The 21,133-nt window shown below is 40.7% G+C and overlaps 1 protein-coding gene across 3 annotated transcripts in view; it reads right to left on the bottom strand.

The window, feature by feature from the left end:
* The window catches only part of CSMD1 (CUB and Sushi multiple domains 1), a 2,734,739-nt gene that overhangs the window by 64,275 nt on the left and 2,649,331 nt on the right, over positions 1-21,133 (bottom strand). For all 3 annotated transcript variants that reach the window (XM_073589180.1, XM_073589181.1, XM_073589182.1), the window contains exon 63: positions 2,818-2,929. In XM_073589180.1, the coding sequence (XP_073445281.1) occupies positions 2,818-2,929 (112 nt within the window). The remainder of the gene's footprint in view (positions 1-2,817; positions 2,930-21,133) is intronic.

Genomic DNA, 21,133 nt, shown 5'->3' with positions numbered 1-21,133 from the left:
ATAAGCAGCTCAGATAGAAAGCAAGAACTATTGGCATAATTATTAGAGAAGGTAAGAAACACAAGATGGCTGTCAATATTCATCAGTCTGGGGCTCCATGTAAGATCTTGCCTTGTGGGGTAAGGATGATTCAGAGAATCAGTCCAGAACTACACTGGAGGATCTGGTCAATTATCTGAAGAGAGCTGGGAACGCAGTCTCAAACATTACCATTAGTAACACACTACACCAACATGAATTAAAATCCTGCAGGGAATGCAAGATCCCCCTGCTCACACCAGCACATATCCAGGCCCATTTGAAGTTCACCAATGACCATATGGATGTTCCACAGGAGACATGGAAGAAGGTTATGTGGCCAGATGAGACCAAAATAGTAATGATGGCACTGTTGTAAATTTTTAAAAAAAGGGGCTGGTAAAAAAGCAGTGATCTGTCATTCAAACACCAAAGGCAGGCGGAGAGGCCAGGGCAGGAGGAGTAATGCAGTACACTGTCCCACCCCTGTCCTCCAAACTCTCATTACCAGAAAACTTTGAATGCATAAGAAGAAAAACACAGATTTCCTCACCAAAAATATCAGTTTGATCTGTTTAAAAGCACTACCACAGCCATGTCTAATTGTTCTCTTTAAAAAAATAAGACATTGTATGTTGCTTTATGTCTAAAATTTATGATAAAATGTAGAAGATTCAGATGATGCTCCTCAACATGTGTTTTTAAGACTCCAATAATCTTTATGTGATTTACCTAAAAATGTATTGATGTCTGACCTATATAAGTCAACAATTTGGTTCAAATTGAATTGAATTCGCCTTGAATTTCCCCCAATATTTGGATGCTCCCAAACACAAATTTTTGGGAATTTGCTTTGTTCAAATACAGACAAATCAGAGATGGGAATGGAGAATATAAAAGGCTGAGAATGGGGGTGAGAGAAATAAATAATCATCTTGTTGCAAAATGAAGCTAGAGTAAGAGAAAATCACATGCAGAGGAGAAGTAAACAAAAAAGGAATTAGACGCAGTAATGACGCTATGACAGGTGAAAAAAGAGTAAATATTTTTTTCATTTTTTATTGTGCTCTTGGGTCTGGAGTAACCCCAAGGCATAATAAAATACATTCAATTTGCATTAAATAATTTTGATGCAAAATTAATTTTCTATGAAAATTTAAGAGAATTGTTTAATTCAAGACCATTATGTTGTAATATTGTATGCAGTGCTCAGCCATTCTTCTCACATAATTGTGAGCAGCCAATAAATTGATTGAGTAGGCTAATCGTCGTTGGATGCTAAATAAGCTATGTTGCTATAGACATTGTTAATTCTTTACTTACAAATTGAGTCCAGCCATATACCCATGTACAGATAGTCTGTTATCACAATTTCAAATTACTAGTATCACACATCACTACTTTGAAACAAATACAGAAAATAAAATTACTTTTTTAGGTGTAAAAGGTAAAATTCCTCCTTGCGGAGAGTGACATACTGGCTCTGGCATGCTGAGGTAAGGAGGCTTATTTGCAGTGTAGTGCTCCTCTGGAAAATGCAATGTGCAAATTGCTTCTTCAGAGAGGAAGAGGACTTGAATTTTATAGTGCAACCTGCTGGAAGCAGCAATCCTACCAGTCACTATCAACCCTTTAAAGGTCCTTGAAATGTGACTTAGGATAAAAGCCAAATCACAATCTCAATTTACAGACAGAGTGTTTTGGGATATTGTCACTTGTCAATGCAAGGTATGACAACTGATTTGGAAAGTTGAGTGTCTTTGGACTGAGGTCTAAGAGGTAATGTGTCTCCTTGCAGAGTGTGACCTACTGTGAAATACTCCTCTGAGAAATTTAACTTGCAAATTGCCTCTTGCCTGGTGGCACTATAAGGTTTAAGTTCTCTTCCTCACTGAACAGATAATTTGCATATGGTTGTGTGAAGAAACTAGATTGTATCTTAATTTCCCAGACAACCATGTTTTTGCAAACCAAGAAGAATGACTTGCAAGCTGATGTACCATATACCATTGTATGCATTTATCTTTGACTATTGATATCTGTTGCTATGCTAATTGTACATTGTATTCTGGATGATGAAAGTAGATAGGGAAAGGCTGTGAGGGTGGACTGAAGGACACTGGGTAAATCTAAATATAGATCACATGCCTCAGGTATAAAAGAGACTTATTATCTTCTGGTTGGTGTCACTCTTCAGGATATCAGCTGAGTGTACAATGGACCAGGCTGAAAGAACACAGGACTTCTCTCAGTTATCTCCCTATACTTGTTATTATCTCCTCTCTGAGTGCATACCACATGTGGAGTAGCAACCCTGGGAGCTCGGACATAACATTTACCACTATCCTGATGAGTAAACAGAAGGGTGAGCCCCTGTAAGGTGCACCATCTTGGGGTAATTGTTGGGATTGTTCTGTTTCCTATTGGGTGTTGCGGTTCAATAAAGTATTGCCACACTGTTTTACCCTAACCTTGTGTTGTCTGCGTAGTGTATTGCCCATGGGGAGATAGAGCGGGCATTTAGTGGTATGAGCCCTGGTCCATACAGTCTTGCTAATGGCAGCCTAGCCAGTGGACAAAAGCATCCAATGACTCCATTTCTCCACAGGTTGTTTTTTAGAAACTTCAGCAATACATGTAATTTGTGGAATATGTGAAACTTACACATCTTAATGTAAATATGTCTTTGTTACATGTCTTTTTAGGTTCATTTGAAGACAAAATAAGCTATAAGTTCTTCAAATAAATCCCTGCACAGAGAAGATAATTGAAAATAAGGCAATCATTTGTAACACTTACGGATACATTCTGGTTGGGATCCGCTCCATGTTAAATTAGCAAGACAATTACGTGTTGTGGAGCCTTGAATATGGTAGCCCTTGCGACATCTAAAGAAAACTGAACTCCCAATCTTAAAAAAAAAGTAGCACAAATATGTCAGCATTGCATGGATGAAGTAAATGGACAGAGTTATTTAAATGATAATGAGGACCATAAATGGATCTTGCAGCTTCTTTTCACACTTCAAACAGATTGAATATGTCCAAGCAGTAAGGCAAGGACATTAAGGAAAGATCCTAGCAATAAATGTTAGTTTTTTCTCTTTTAAGGTGAAAATATGTTAAAGAACCAAGTGATCAAAAAGTAGAATACAAACATATGGTTGTATGTATTCATACCGAGACCTTGTTATAGATATAAACTTCTATCTCTGTGGTATTAGGAACAGAACCAGGTATACAGTATATGGCAATCCTAGTAAGCATACAAAAAGAGAAATAAATACATCAGAAGTAATGGCCGACAGTTGTAAGCTATACGAGGATATTAACAATCAACACCATTTTTAGAACAGAGAGATTAAGAATGAGTAACTATTCACACAAATGTATGTCTTTAAAAATGCTTCTAGGTTTTTGTTTTGTTTATTTATACATAAGATTAAAGTTTTTTGACAGAAATTTGAACAGATTTATTAGACAAGTAAGAATTTTGACCACATCAAAATTTTTAAGCATATTTTAACCCCTTAGTGACGAGGCCAATTTTTAAAATTCGGACCAATATCACTTTATGTGATGATAACGCTGGAACACTTCAACAAATCCCATTGATTTTGAGATTGTTTTTTCGTGGCACATTATAATTTATGATAATGGTAAATTTAGTAAAAGAACAGAATAATCCAGCTCACCGCACTGCCTTGCTGGTAGGATCCAAATCCTGTGCACGGATTTGACTAGGCAGTCAATCAATAGTAGAAAAAAGGGGAAGAAAGTTCCAGCGACAGGAATGGAAAATTAAAAATCCATTTTATTGTGCCAATGCATATTAAAATTCCAGCAGGTACAGCATATCAGTCGGATGACTGCAGAACAACGCGTTTCGACGCCTCAGGTCTTAATCATGTTCTGACATTAAATGCAACCAACTTCCTTATGTTGGATTCTCCCACCTCCAATAATCAGAAACAGATGTATGGACTGCTCCAAGGGAGCTCCTGATATGGTAATGGTAGGAGAGCCAAACAGAATGGAAGGAAAAACAGTCAGTGTAGACAACATAACATAAATAACATGCATAATATATAATATTCTTTATCTTTTTTTTTTTTCTCTTTCTTTCCTTTCCCCTCTTTCTCCCTTTTCCTTTTTCCTTTTAAAAGGAGATATGAAAACTCCTAATGTAAAATAAAAAAGATGAATATGAAAATCAATAATTGCAACAACATATTTTAAAGTACATATCACATATCACTAAACTTCACACTAGACCTCAAGCAGCTTGGATTGTGCGCCTCTACACTCTTCCTCCAGACTCTGGGACCTTGATTTCCAAATAAAATGCAAAATTTACTTTCATCTGAAAACAATATCTTGGACCATTGAGCAACAGTCCAGTGTTGTGAGTTCATTTTCCCCTTCACCATTGAGGTCTGATGAACTCCCTCTTCTAGTGAGGCTGATTACCAAGCACCTGGGTATGATGATGATGACTGGGTGACGGGAATTGCTGACTGGATATAAGGCAGCCGACGCCCTTCTGCCTTGCTGGTGATCTCTCTGAGGGATTCTAGGAGACCAGTCTGATTCCTGCTTCTCAAAAGTTAAGTTTTCTGCACTGCTTTTTGCATTTGTGTTTTGTTTTGTTTTGCCTTGTTTTTCTGAATTTCTGCTATTCCCTGATGGGGTGAGTTGAATTCCTTTTTGCTCTGTCTTCAGAAAATACCTGAGTGCTGATATAGTCTTTTTGAAGCCTAACGTCTTCAGGGCCTTTTTCCCTATCAGTCTGTTGGCCCTTGTTTTGATAGGGTTTTTGGCAGATTGCAGACAGCAGCTTTCCTATCCTGTCCTATTTAGTTAGCTTGGTCCCCATCATTTGCTCAGCCTATCTTTCTATCTGTGTGAGTGTTTTTTCATCTTGCTTCACCGTCATTATATGTTGGGGGCTGCCTATTGCTTTGGGGTCTGCTCTGGGGCAGTTTAGATTTTGACGCCTCAGGTCTTAATCATGTTCTGACATTAAATGCAACCAACTTCCTTATGTTGGATTCTCCCACCTCCAATAATCAGAAACAGATGTATGGACTGCTCCAAGGGAGCTCCTGATATGGTAATGGTAGGAGAGCCAAACAGAATGGAAGGAAAAACAGTCAGTGTAGACAACATAACATAAATAACATGCATAATATATAATATTCTTTATCTTTTTTTTTTTCTCTTTCTTTCCTTTCCCCTCTCTCCCTTTTCCTTTTTCCTTTTAAAAGGAGATATGAAAACTCCTAATGTAAAATAAAAAAGATGAATATGAAAATCAATAATTGCAACAACATATTTTAAAGTACATATCACATATTCATGTCCCATAAATAATGTACCATAAATTATACTACAAAAGGATATGTATAAAAAAAAAAAACCACAATTAAATATATGGGTAAATTCAGTATCCACCAAGACTTCATCCCATCATTATTAGGAACAATTCCTGAGAGAGATTTTTTATCCAAATTAAATAAGTATGATGTCTACTGGATACACAAAAATCACATCATCTGAACTGTATCAAAGAGCAGTCTTTTCTCTTCCCTATTTCCCACACAGCAATGGCATAAAGTGAGACTAGGGACTTTTTTTTTTAAGTGGTGGAGGAATACAGTGCGGAAGGATACCTACCTTCCGTCATTGGATTCCTGCAGCCCGTAGAGAACGGCAGCAACAGCTGATGCTGCAGTTCTCTACCCAAGATCGTCGTGGGACACACTCGTGGACTGCTTCGGATCGTGGGTGAGTATTTTTGTGGTTTGTTATGTTAATATTTATTCCGTAAAAGACAATGGCTTCGGGGAACAATGTGACAAGTATTGGTAAGTATGTTACTCTATGTTATATGTACTGTATGTCTATGTATGTATTGTATGAATGTATTGTATGTAGTATGTATGTAGTATATATGTGGTATGTATGTAGCATGTAGTATGTATGTAGTATGTATGTAGCATGCATGTAGCATGCAGTATGTATGTAGCATGCATGTAGTATATATGTAGTATGTATGTAGCATGTAGTATGTATGTAGTATGTATGTGGTATGTATGTAGCATGTAGTATGTATGTAGCATGCTTGTAGTATATATGTAGTATGTATGTAGCATGTAGTATGTATGTAGCATGCATGTAGTATATATGTAGTATGTATGTAGCATGTAGTATGTATGTAGCATGCATGTAGTATATATGTAGTATGTATGTAGCATGTAGTATGTATGTAGCATGCATGTAGTATATATGTAGTATGTATGTAGCATGTATGTAGTATGTATGTAGTATGTATGTAGTATGTATGTAGTATGTATGTAGCATGCATGTAGTATGTATGTAGTATGTATGTAGTATATATGTAGTATGCATGTAGCATGTAGTATGTATGTAGCATGCATGTAGTATATATGTAGTATGTATGTATGTAGTATGTATGTAGTATATATGTAGCATGTATGTAGCATGCATGTAGTATATATGTGTTATGTATGTAGTATGTATGTAGTATGTATGTGGTATGTATGTGGTATATATGTGGTATGTATGTGGTATGCATGTAGTATCTATGTAGTATGTATGTGGTATGTATGTAGTATGTATGTAGCATGTAGTATGTATGTAGCATGCATGTAGTATATATGTAGTATGTATGTAGCATGTAGTATGTATGTAGCATGCATGTAGTATATATGTAGTATGTATGTAGCATGTATGTAGTATGTATGTAGTATGTATGTAGTATGTATGTAGTATGTATGTAGCATGCATGTAGTATGTATGTAGTATGTATGTAGTATATATGTAGTATGCATGTAGCATGTAGTATGTATGTAGCATGCATGTAGTATATATGTAGTATGTATGTATGTAGTATGTATGTAGTATATATGTAGTATGTATGTAGTATTTTTTTTTTTTTTTTTTTTTTTTAACATTTAACACATTAGCCGGATGATGGGACTACTACTGTCCCATCATTGGCTAATGTGTCAATCACTGTCATGGTAGCAGGCATCGCCAGATGGGACTTGTAGTCCCATCGGACGATGCTTGCACAGACCCCCGGACATCAGCACAGCCCCCCGGCAGGCCGGTACAGACCCCCACAGGGTGCACAGACCACCGGCAGGCCGGCACAGCCCCCCGGCAGGCCGGTACAGACCCCCACAGGGTGCACAGACCACCGGCAGGCCGGCACAGCCCCCCGGCAGGCCGGTACAGACCCCGGACAGTCCACACAGCCCCCCGGCAGGCCGGCAGAGACCCCCGGAAGGCCCGAAATGACGGCGCATCATGATGCGCACACACCGCGCATCATGATGACGTCAGGCTGTCAATCAACTTTGAACTTCCGATTCCGATGCCGACTTCCGATATTGAAAAAATATCGGAAGTCGGTATCGGAATTCCGATACAGCAAGTATCGGCCGATACCCGATACTTGCGGTATCGGAATGCTCAACACTAATTACAACCCCTGAATGAAAATCTGGGATAAACATATTTAATAATGCAATATAAGATCTTGTCGGCTATTCATTCCATCTGGATATCTTGTGACCAGGGTGAAGATCCAGAAGGACTCCCTGTTCAAGAGTTTCCTTCTGTGATCTCCACCCCGAATCGGTCTGTGCACCTGTTCTATTCCCATGAAGTAAAAGCCACTAACATCCCCTTTGTGAACTGTGGCAAAGTGCTTTGAAACTGCCGAAACCGCAACAGCATTATGATTAGACACATCTGAGAGATGCCTCCTGATTCTGACCTTCAGGGGTCCCGTGGTGCAACCAGTGTATTGGATGTTACAAATTCTGCATGATATTAATTATACAATGTAGGAGGAATTACAATTTATTAAATTTTTTATGGTAAATGTTTTTTTATTTACCATAGAAAAAAATGTTTTCCTTTTTGTGCAAAATTACAGGTTTTACATCTAGCTGCACCACATTTATAAAAACCCTTTAGTGTCATCCATGAGGATCCTTCTGTCTGGCCACTCTCACTTGTAAAAAGACTGGGGGAAAGAATAGTGCTAAGTGAAGGTGCCCGTTTGGCAACATACCTAATATTATTCTGAATCACCTGTTTTAGAATGGGATCCTCATTAAGGATTGGTAGGTATTTTCTCACAATGCTAGTAACCGTATTATACTGATTACTGTAATTGGTTGAAAAGACAATATTATTATTAGTTTTATTTTTCAGATAAGATGATTTATGTTTAAACAGTAAGTCTTCCCTGTTGATTTCACGTACAATTGATTTAGCTCTATTGAGAATCCAGGGACGATACCCCCTCTTGGAAAGCCTGCTGCAAACCTGACTTTCTTCCCTATTGTAATCACTGGATTGGGAGCAGTTTCATTTTATTCGAATCAGTTCCCCCACCGGAATATTATTCTTGGTCTGTACCGCATGGCAGGAATCTGCCGTTAAGATGGAATTAGTGGCAGTAGGTTTGCGGTAAGGAGTGACTATGACCACATCCGAATCACTAATAGATAAGGTGACGTCCAAAAAATTCATTGTGGTCAAATGATGATAAGAGGTAAATTTTAGATTAAATTCATTAGTATTCAAATATGAAACAAACCCCTGTATACTATCTTCTGGACCACACCAAATCATCAGCAGATCGTCCAAATATCTGCCATACCATAGCAGGCATTTGGAAAATGGATTCTCATCCGAATACAGGAAATCCTCCTCCCACCTCGCCATAACGATATTTGCAAGGGAGGGGGAGAAGCGAGCTCCCATACTAACTCCTCTGCACTGCAAATAAAAATTTTTATCAAAAGAAAAATAATTATGCTTTAGGAGAAAATCAATAGATGAGATTAAAAAATCTTTCAAACATGTGTCATAGTCACTAAATCTGTCTAGATGTTGGGATAGGCAGCGTAATGCAACGTTATGAGGTATAGATGGATATAAAGATATCACGTCGCATGAGAGCCAGGAATAATGAGACTTCCAACAAAAATTGTCCAGAGCCTTAACCACCTCTTTTGTATCCCTGATATAACCTGGTATATCAAGAACCAAAGGTTGAAGAAAATGATCTATCCAGCCTCCCAAATTCTCCCCCAATGAGCCAATGCCTGAAACTATTGGTCTCAGTGGGGGAGGAAAAATGTTTTTATGAACTTTTGGCAGACAATGGTAAATCGGAACCACAGGGTTTTTATTAAATAAAAAATCCTTAGTTTTCTCACTAATAGCACCCACACAGACTCCCTCCTCTAGATTTTTCAATAATAAATTATTATAATGTCTAGTGGGGTCCTGATCTAACTCTATATAGGTGTCTATATCCTGTAGGTCCTGAAGAATCAATTTTTTATATAAACCTGAATTCAACAGTACAATGACACCCCCCTTGTCAGCCTCCCTGATTATAAGATCAGGGTTAAGTTTTAACTCTTTCAGAGCCAATCTTTCCCTGTGTGTTAGATTATCCTTAGGGGGAACCATTGTATCATTCAATTCTATAAGTTCAGTGACAATAAGCTCCTGGAACAAATCCAGTATTGGGGGTCGTGATTGTACCGGATAATATTCCCGATTAGAAAGTACAGGTTGAGCAAGCATGGTGGATTTAACCAAGGCAGTATCACAATTGGCAGAAAGGAGTCTAAGATCCATTACAGCTTTCTGTTCACAAAAGGAAAAAAAAAGTGTTACTACAATTAGGAATAACCATATCAGTATTAATATTGACATCCACGTCCTGTGGGGGGATCCCATTGTTGTTGTCAAAAAAATGACGTTTTAATGTGATGTTGCGTGCAAATTTATTCAAGTCCAATATAGTCTGGAAAATGTTGAAATTTGTATTAGGGGCAAATCCCAAACCCCTACTCAACAAAGAAATCTGCTCTTCAGATAGCACGTAACTAGACAAATTCCACACAGGAAGGGTTAATGTCTCTGATGTCGATGGTATACACGAGAGGCATTGTTTCTGGTGTTTCCTGCCCGCTCTTCTGGTACGTTTTTTGACTTATTTTTTTGGAACACTTGTGCTGGATTCTTGTTAATATATTGTTTAGATCTAGTAGTGATGCCAGATATGTCCAATGAGGAATTGGAAAAATCAGTTACTCCATCTGAGGTGGAGGGTAGAGATGTATCACCTGTAGAGACAGAGTTGTCAAAATTGACTCGATTAAAACTGGAGTGACGTCTCCTTCTAATAATCGATCTTGGTTTATAGTTCCAGGTGTAAATCTCATTTTTGGCATAATCTGTGGAGTCTCTCATAAACTTCGTCTTTTTAATCTCCATAATATTACTCTCCAATTTTGACATTTTTGTTTGTATTTTGTCATAGGAGATTTTATATGAGTCCAAGTTATTAAATTTCTTGAGAGAATCCTTTATATTAAGTATATTGGATTTTGTCTGCACCAATTCCAGTTCCTCCTGTTTAACAATTAAATGCATCAATTTCATGGAACAGTCACTTAGTATATTATTCCAGTTTGTAATGAACTCGGTGTTGTATTTAGTAGTGGGAAATTTTCTTAAACGTAAACCTCTAGGTATCATACCTTTATCGATGTACGTCTTTAAAGAGGTAGAATCCCACCAAATCTTGAGTTCTTTGACCATGTTCCGTTCAAGATCCAGCATGTGTTCTGGGAATGAATCCTGTTCAGATGATGGTAATGCGTTTTCCGTTGCATTAAAAATTGATGCCAATTTGGAAAGTCTAGTAGTATATTCATCTTGATCCATAGGAGGATCTACACCAGGATCCGACATTTAGATGGTAAAAGTATGCAATTCCAATATGACAAAATCCTCAGTCGGGAGCACGAGATTCAAAGCCAAGGTAAATGAAGTAAAAGAACAGAATAATCCAGCTCACCGCACTGCCTTGCTGGTAGGATCCAAATCCTGCGCACGGATTTGACTAGGCAGTCAATCAATAGTAGAAAAAAGGGGAAGAAAGTTCCAGCGCCAGGAATGGAAAATTAAAAATCCATTTTATTGTGCCAATGCATATTAAAATTCCAGCAGGTACAGCATATCAGTCGGATGACTGCAGAACAACGCGTTTCGATGCCTCAGGTCTTAATCATGTTCTGACATTAAATGCAATCAACTTCCTTATGTTGGATTCTCCCACCTCCAATAATCAGAAACAGATGTATGGACTGCTCCAAGGGAGCTCCTGATATGGTAATGGTAGGAGAGCCAAACAGAATGGAAGGAAAAACAGTCAGTGTAGACAACATAACATAAATAACATGCATAATATATAATATTCTTTATCTTTTTTTTTTTTCTCTTTCTTTCCTTTCCCCTCTTTCTCCCTTTTCCTTTTTCCTTTTAAAAGGAGATATGAAAACTCCTAATGTAAAATAAAAAAGATGAATATGAAAATCAATAATTGCAACAACATATTTTAAAGTACATATCACATATCACTAAACTTCACACTAGACCTCAAGCAGCTTGGATTGTGCGCCTCTACACTCTTCCTCCAGACTCTGGGACCTTGATTTCCAAATAAAATGCAAAATTTACTTTCATCTGAAAACAATATCTTGGACCATTGAGCAACAGTCCAGTGTTGTGAGTTCATTTTCCCCTTCACCATTGAGGTCTGATGAACTCCCTCTTCTAGTGAGGCTGATTACCAAGCACCTGGGTATGATGATGATGACTGGGTGACGGGAATTGCTGACTGGATATAAGGCAGCCGACGCCCTTCTGCCTTGCTGGTGATCTCTCTGAGGGATTCTAGGAGACCAGTCTGATTCCTGCTTCTCAAAAGTTAAGTTTTCTGCACTGCTTTTTGCATTTGTGTTTTGTTTTGTTTTGCCTTGTTTTTCTGAATTTCTGCTATTCCCTGATGGGGTGAGTTGAATTCCTTTTTGCTCTGTCTTCAGAAAATACCTGAGTGCTGATATAGTCTTTTTGAAGCCTAACGTCTTCAGGGCCTTTTTCCCTATCAGTCTGTTGGCCCTTGTTTTGATAGGGTTTTTGGCAGATTGCAGACAGCAGCTTTCCTATCCTGTCCTATTTAGTTAGCTTGGTCCCCATCATTTGCTCAGCCTATCTTTCTATCTGTGTGAGTGTTTTTTCATCTTGCTTCACCGTCATTATATGTTGGGGGCTGCCTATTGCTTTGGGGTCTGCTCTGGGGCAGTTTAGATTTCCCTTTCTGTCTTTAGGCTATGTAGTTCTCCGGCTGTGATCGAGGGGTCTAGGGCACCGTAGAAACCCCCCACGGCTACTGCTAGTTGTTGTTGATAGGTTCAGGGGTCTGCAATCTGATAGCTGCCAACTTCTCTGGTTTTCTGGACTTAGCTAGTATTTCTGTTTTTGCCTCCTACGGTGACTCATTCATAACAGAATCACCAGCCATACCGCAGATCCTAGGGTACTCAATAGCAGGAAAGAATTGTGTAAAGAAAAAAGTGTGTATATTCTTTCCTCTATATCTCTGAGGCCGTAGGGGGAATTTTTTTTCTCTCAATGGAGATAAAGCAAATATCTGATCGTGTGGAGCAGCTCACTGCGGAAGTGCGGGGAATCTCCGCCTACCTTGCTCATTCACATGCTGCTGAACCAAAGATCCCTACCCCTGATGTGTTTTTTGGGGATCGGTCTAAATGTTTGAATTTCAAAAATAATTGTAAATTATTTTTTGCCTTGAAGCCTAACTCATCAGGGAGCTCCGCACAGCAGGTTAAAATTGTCATCTCTTTGCTGCGTGGCGATCCCCAGTATTGGGCGTTTTCTTTGAAACCAGATGATCCTATTCTGACTAATGTGAACGCATTTTTTCAAGCCTTGGGGTTGTTGTATGACGAACCTAATGCTATTGATCAGGCTGAAAAGACCCTGTTGGCATTGAGCCAGGGTCGAGATTCTGCAGAATTGTACTGTCAAAAATTCCGAAAGTGGGCGGTCCTTACTACCTGGAATGATAATGCCTTGGCAGCTCTCTTTTGGAAGGGTTTGTCAGAAGCCGTAAAAGATACTATGGTGGGATTTCCTGTTCCCTCTGGTCTTGACGATTCTATGTCATTAGCCATTCAGGTTGATCGGCGTTTACGTGAACGCAGGACTGCACGAGAGGCGTTGCCACTAGTGTTGAGCATTCCGATACCGCAAGTATCGGGTATCGGCCGATACTTGCTGTATCGGAATTCCGATACCGACTTCCGATATTTTTTCAATATCGGAAGTCGGCATCGGAATCGGAAGTTCAAAGTTGATTGACAGCCTGACGTCATCATGATGCGCGGTGTGTGCGCATCATGATGCGCCGTCATTTCGGGCCTTCCGGGGGTCTCTGCCGGCCTGCCGGGGGGCTGTGTGGACTGCCCGGGGTCTGTACCGGCCTGCCGGGGGGCTGTGCCGGCCTGCCGGTGGTCTGTGCACCCTGTGGGGGTCTGTACCGGCCTGCCGGGGGGCTGTGCCGGCCTGCCGGGGGGCTGTGCTGATGTCTGGGGGTCTGTGCAAGCATCGTCCGATGGGACTACAAGTCCCATCTGGCGATGCCTGCTACCATGACAGTGATTGACACATTAGCCAATGATGGGACAGTAGTAGTCCCATCATCCGGCTAATGTGTTAAATGTTAAAAAAAAAAAAAAAATACTACATACATACTACATGCTACATACATACTACATATATACTACATGCATGCTACATACATACTACATGCTACATACATATTACATATATACTACATGCATGCTACATACATACTACATGCTACATACATACTACATACATACCACATACATACTACATACATACTACATACATACCACATACATACCACATACATACCACATACATACCACATACATACTACATACATACTACATACATAACACATATATACTACATGCATGCTACATACATACTACATGCTACATATATACTACATACATACTACATACATACATACTACATATATACTACATGCATGCTACATACATACTACATATATACTACATACATACTACATACATACTACATGCATGCTACATACATACTACATGCTACATACATACCACATACATACTACATACATACTACATACATACTACATGCTACATACATACTACATGCTACATACATACTACATATATACTACATGCATGCTACATACATACTACATGCTACATACATACTACATATATACTACATGCATGCTACATACATACTACATGCTACATACATACTACATATATACTACATGCATGCTACATACATACTACATGCTACATACATACTACATATATACTACATGCATGCTACATACATACTACATGCTACATACATACCACATACATACTACATGCAACATATATACTACATATATACTACATGCATGCTACATACATACTGCATGCTACATGCATGCTACATACATACTACATACATACTACATGCTACATACATACCACATATATACTACATACATACTACATACAATACATTCATACAATACATACATAGACATACAGTACATATAACATAGAGTAACATACTTACCAATACTTGTCACATTGTTCCCCGAAGCCATTGTCTTTTACGGAATAAATATTAACATAACAAACCACAAAAATACTCACCCACGATCCGAAGCAGTCCACGAGTGTGTCCCACGACGATCTTGGGTAGAGAACTGCAGCATCAGCTGTTGCTGCTGTTCTCTACGGGCTGCAGGAATCCAATGACGGAAGGTAGGTATCCTTCCGCACTGTATTCCTCCGCCACTTAAAAAAAAAAAGTCCCTAGTCTCACTTTATGCCATTGCTGTGTGGGAAATTCCCAGGCAGCAATGGCATAAAGTGAGACTAGGGACTTTTTTTTTTTTAAGTGGCGGAGGAATACAGTGCGGAAGGATACCTACCTTCCATCATTGGATTCCTGCAGCCCGTAGAGAACGGCAGCAACAGCTGATGCTGCAGTTCTCTACCCAAGATCATCGTCGGACACACTCGTGGACTGCTTCGGATCGTGGGTGAGTATTTTTGTGGTTTGTTATGTTAATATTTATTCCGTAAAAGACAATGGCTTCGGGGAACAATGTGACAAGTATTGGTAAGTATGTTACTCTATGTTATATTTACTGTATGTCTATGTATGTATTGTATAAATGTATTGTATGTAGTATGTATGTAGTATATATGTGGTATGTATGTAGCATGTAGTATGTATGTAGTATGTATGTAGCATGCATGCAGTATGTATGTAGCATGCATGTAGTATATATGTAGTATATATGTAGCATGTAGTATGTATGTAGTATGTATGTGGTATGTATGTAGCATGTAGTATGTATGTAGCATGCATGTAGTATGTATGTAGTATGTATGTAGTATATATGTAGTATGTATGTAGCATGTAGTATGTATGTAGTATGTATGTAGTATGTATGTAGCATGTAGTATATATGTAGTATATATGTAGCATGTAGTATGTATGTAGTATGTATGTGGTATGTATGTAGAATGTAGTATGTATGTAGCATGCAGTATGTATGTAGTATATATGTAGTATGTATGTAGCATGTAGTATATATGTAGTATGCATGTTGCATGCATGTAGTATATATGTAGTATGTATGTTGCATGTAGTATATATGTAGTATGTATGTTGCATGTAGTATATATGTAGTATGCATGTTGCATGTAGTATATATGTAGTATGCATGTTGCATGCATGCAGTATATATGTAGTATGTATGTTGCATGTAGTATATATGTAGTATGAATGTAGCATGTATGTAGTATGCATGTTGTATGTATGTAGCATGTAATTTTTTTTTTTTTTTTTTACATTCAACACATTAGCCGGATGATGGGACTACTACTGTCCCATCATTGGCTAATGTGTCAATCACTGTCATGGTAGCAGGCATCACCCGATGGGACTTGTAGTCCCATCGGACGATGCCTGCACAGACCCCCGAAGCCTGCACAGGCCCCCGGCAGGCCGGCACAGCCCCCCGGCAGGCCGGCACAGCCCCCCGGAGCCTGCACAGCCCCCCGGCAGGCCGGCACAGCCCCCCGGCAGGCCGGCACAGCTTCCCGGCAGGCCGGCACAGCCCACCGGAGCCTGCACAGCCCCCCGGCAGGCCGGCACAGACCACCGGAGCCTGCACAGACACCCTGGCAGGCCGGCACAGCCCCCCGAAAGGCCCGTACAGACCCCAGAGAGGCTGTACAAGGGAAAAACAGGATTTTTCTTATTCCGATACCGGAAGTCCCATAGACTTGAATGGGACTTCCGGTATCTTAATCGGCGATACCGATACTTTTTTTTAAGATCGGCCGATCCATTCCGATCCGATACTTTGAAGTATCGGACGGTATCGCTCAACTCTAGTTGCCACCTGTTGAACAAGTGTCTGAACCTATGCAATGTGATAGAGTTTTGTCCAGGGAGTAACGTCAGGAGTTCAGAAGGCGTAATAAGTGTGTTTTTTTTGTGGAGATGCCTCGCATATTATTTCTGTCGGTCCTAAACGAGAGAAACGTTTTGCACACACGTTTTCTGTGGGTGGTGTTCAACCTAAGTTTCTTCTGGCAATTACTCTGATCTGCTCCCTGTCCACATTTTCCGCCAAGGCTTTTGTGGATTTGGGAGCAGCCCTGAACCTAATGGACTTGGATTTTGCTAAACGTTGTGGATTTCTGATGACACCTCTGCGGACGCCTATCCCTTTGAGAGGGATTGATGCCACTCCTTTGGCGAAAAATAAACCTCAGTTTTGGACCCAGGTGGTAATGCGGGTCGCCCCAGACCATCAAGAAAATTGCAGATTTTTGGTGTTGCATAATTTGCATGATACCATTGTTCTGGGGTTTCCCTGGTTGCAAATTCATAATCTGGTTTTAGATTGGAAATCTGTGTCTGTGGTGAGTTGGGGTTGTCGGTGTGCCCTTAGTGAGGCTCCGGTTTTTTCCACCTCTCCTCAGTCGCATGATGTTCCTGACTATTTGGCGGACTTTTATGATGTATTTAGTGAGAATGAGTCTGCGTCTTTGCCTCCTCATAGGAGTTATGACTGTGCAATTGAACTGAGCCCGGGGTGTAAATTTCCCAAGGGTCGGCTCTTCAATTTATCTGTACCCGAGCACGAGGCTATGCGATCCTATATTAAGGAGGCATTGGAGAAGGGTCATATTAGACCATCCTCTTCACCCGTAGGTGCTGGGTTTTTTTTCGTGGCCAAAAAAGCATGGCTCATTAAGGCCTTGTATTGATTATCGTGCCCTCAACAAAATTACTATTAAATATCAGTATCCGTTACCCCTGATTTCGGATCTATTCTCCAGAGTTAAAGGTGCTTGCTGGTTTACCAAGCTTGACCTCAGGGGGGCGTATAATCTTATTCGCATTAAGCATGGGGATGAATGGAAGACGGCGTTTAATACTCCGGAGGGACATTTTGAGTACCTGGTGATGCCTTTTGGGCTCACTAATGCCCCTTCTGTCTTCCAGTGCTTCATGAACGACATTTTCCGAGTCTTTGTGGATACATTTTTGATTATCTATCTGGATGATATTTTGATCTTCTCCAAGGATTGGGATTCTCATGTGGAACATGTTCGGACTGTGTTCCGGATCTTGAGGGAGAATTCCCTGTATGTCAAAGGATCGAAATGCCTTTTTGGGGTACAGAGGATTTCTTTTTTGGGATTTATTTTGTCTCCGTCAACTATTGAAATGGACCCGGCCAAGGTACAGGCCATTTATGATTGGGTTCAGCCCACTTCTTTGAAGGCCCTCCAGAAGTTTTTGGGTTTTGCTTATTTTTATCGGAAATTTATAGCAAAATTTTCTAGTATTGCCAAGCCATTGACTGATCTGACTAAGAAGGGTGCTGATGTGTTGAATTGGTCTCCGGAGGCTGTTTCTTCCTTTCAGGAGCTGAAGCGAAGATTCACTTCTGCCCCGGTTTTGCGGCAACCTGATGTCTCACTCCCGTTCCAGGTAGAGGTGGACGCTTCTGAGATTGGTGCTGGAGCTGTTTTGTCACAAAAGGATCCTGTAACATCTAAAATGAATCCCTGTGCTTTCTTTTCCCTAAAGTTCTCTCCATCTGAACGTAACTATGATGTGGGGAATCGGGAACTGTTAGCCATGAAATTGGCATTTGAGGAGTGGAGACATTGGTTGGAGGGAGCTAAACATCAAGTCGTGGTCCTCACTGACCACAAGAATTTGATTTACCTGGAGTCGGCCAAACGCTTGAACCCTAGACAGGCTAGGTGGGCCTTGTTTTTTACACGTTTTGATTTTGTGGTCTCTTTTCTTCCTGGCACTAAGAATGTCAAGGCTGACGCTCTCTCTAGGAGCTTCTTTGCTGATTCTCCTGCGGTGACCAAGCCTGCTACCATCTTAGGCGAAGGGGTAGTTCTTTCTGCCATCTCGCCCGATTTGAGACGTGCTCTGGAAGATTTCCAGGAGGACAAACCTGAGCGTTGTCCCAGGGGAAAGTTGTATGTTCCTGACCAGTGGAAGAAGAGGGTCATGTCTGAAGTTCATTGCTCTGCATTGGCTGGTCATCCAGGTATTTTTGGTACTAGAGATTTGGTGAGTCGGTCTTTTTGGTGGCCCGTCTTGTCTCGTGATGTCAGGAATTTTGTGCAGTCCTGTGGGACTTGCTCCCGGTCTAAACCTTGTTCTCGCTCTAGTGGGTTGTTGATGCCTTTGCCGGTCCCCAGGAGGCCATGGACCCATATTTCAATGGATTTCATCTCTGATATGCCTGTCTCTCAGAGAATGACTGTTATTTTGGTGATTTGTGATAGGTTCTCTAAGATGGTTCATCTTGTACCACTCCCTACGTTGCCATCTTCCACTGAGTTGGTGCCCCTGTTTTTGCAACAGGTGGTTCGCTTGCACGGGATTCCTGAGAACATTGTATCTGACAGAGGAGTTCAGTTTGTGTCTAGATTTTGGAGGACTTTCTGTTACAAGCTGGGAATTCAGTTGTCCTTCTCCTCTGCTTTTCACCCTCAGACCAATGGGCAGACGGAGAGAACAAACCAGACCTTGGAGTCGTATTTCAGATGTTTTATTTCCGCTGATCAGGATGATTGGGTTTCATTTTTGCCCTTGGCCGAATTTGCTTTAAATAATGGAGCTAGCTCTGCCACTTTGATGTCACCTTCTTTTTGTAACTTTCGGTTTCAGCCTCGATTTTCTTCATTGCAGGTGGAGCCTTCTGCCTGCCCAGGTGTTGACACTGTGGTGGAGAGAATGCACCAGATCTGGGACCAAGTGGTGGATAAGTTATCTCTCTCCCAGGAAAAGGCCCAGCGGTTTTCCAACCGACATAGGACCATTGGTCCCCAGTTTAAGGTTGGTGATATGGTTTGGTTATCATCAAAAAATATCGCTATGAAGGTGGCTTCTCCTAAGTTTAAGCCTAGATTTATTGGACCTTACAAGATTTTGGAGATTATTAATCCGGTCTCTTTTCGTTTGGCTCTTCCTGTCACATTTAAAATCCATAATGTGTTTCATAAGTCCTTGTTGAAGAGGTTTGTTGAACCAGTAGTTCCTGGGGTGGCACCTCCGGACCCTGTATTGGTTGAAGGTAACATGGAATATGAGGTAGAGAAGATACTGGATTCCCGTCTGGCTAGACGGAAACTCTAGTATTTGGTTAAGTGGAAGGGTTATGGTCAGTAGGATAATTCCTGGGTCTCTGCCTCTGATATTCATGCCAAAAGATTGGTGCGTGCCTTTCATCGGGCTCACCCTGATCGCCCTGGTGGCGTGGATGAAGGTTCGGTGACCCCTCCTCAAGGGGGAGGTACTGTTGTGAGTTAATTTTCCCCTTCACCATTGAGGTCTGATGAACTCCCTCTTCTAGTGAAGGAAGGTAGTGAGGCTGATTAACAAGCACCTGGGTATGATGATGATGACTGGGTGATGGGAATTGCTGACTGGATATAAGGTAGGCGACGCCCTTCTGCCTTGCTGGTGATCTCTCTGAGGGATTCTAGGAGACCAGTCTGATTCCTGCTTCTCAAAAGCTAAGTTTTCTGCACTGCTTTATGCATTTGTGTTTTGTTTTGTTTTGCCTTGTTTTTCTGAATTTCTGCCATTCCCTGCTGGGGTGAGTTGAATTCCTTTTTGCTCTGTCTTCAGAAAATACCTGAGTGCTGATATAGTCTTTTTGAAGCCTAGCATCTTCAGGGCCTTTTTCCCTATCAGTCTGTTGGCCCTTGTTTTGATAGGGTTTTTGGCAGATTGCAGACAGCAGCTTTCCTATCCTGTCCTATTTAGTTAGCTTGGGCCCCATCATTTGCTCAGCCTATCTTTCTATCTGTGTGAGTGTTTTTTCATCTTGCTTCACCGTCATTATATGTTGGGGGCTGCCTATTTCTTTGGGGTCTGCTCTGGGGCAGTTTAGATTTCCCTTTCTGTCTTTAGGCTATGTAGTTCTCCGGCTGTGATCGAGGGGTCTAGGGCACTGTAGGAACCCCCCACGGCTACTGCTAGTTGTTGTTGATAGGTTCAGGGGTCTGCAATCCGATAGCTGCCAACTTCTCTGGTTTTCTGGACTTAGCTAGTATTTCTGTTTTTGCCTCCTACGGTGACTCATTCATAACAGTCCAGTTAATTTTCTCCTTGGCCCAGGTAAGATGCTTCTGGCGTTGTCTACTGGTCATGAGTGGCTTTACACAAGGAATGCCACATTTTAAGCCATGTCCAGGACACGTCTGTGTGTGGTCGCTCTCGAAGCAATGACTCCAGTAACAGTCCACTCCTTGTGAATCTCACCAAAATTTTTGAATGGCCTTTTCTTAACAGTCCTTTCAAGGCTGCGGTTATCCCAGTTGCTTGTGCATCTTTTTCTACCACATATTTTTCTTCCACTCAACTTTCCATTAATGTGCTTGGATACAGCACTCTGTGAACAGCCATCTTCTTTAGCAATGACTTTTTGTGGCTTACCCTATTTGTGGGGTGTGTCAATGACTGCCTTCTGGACATCTGTCAAGTCAGCAGTCTTCCCCATGATTGTGAAGCCTACTGAAACAGACTAAGGGACCTTTTTAAACACT

This window comes from Dendrobates tinctorius, unplaced genomic scaffold (genome assembly GCF_039654945.1).
Source record: "Dendrobates tinctorius isolate UK_male_01 unplaced genomic scaffold, ASM3965494v1 ptg000107l, whole genome shotgun sequence".
NCBI lineage: Eukaryota > Metazoa > Chordata > Amphibia > Anura > Dendrobatidae > Dendrobates > Dendrobates tinctorius.
Note: the sequence above shows the minus strand (reverse complement) of the source record. Positions and strands in the feature narration are given on the sequence as shown.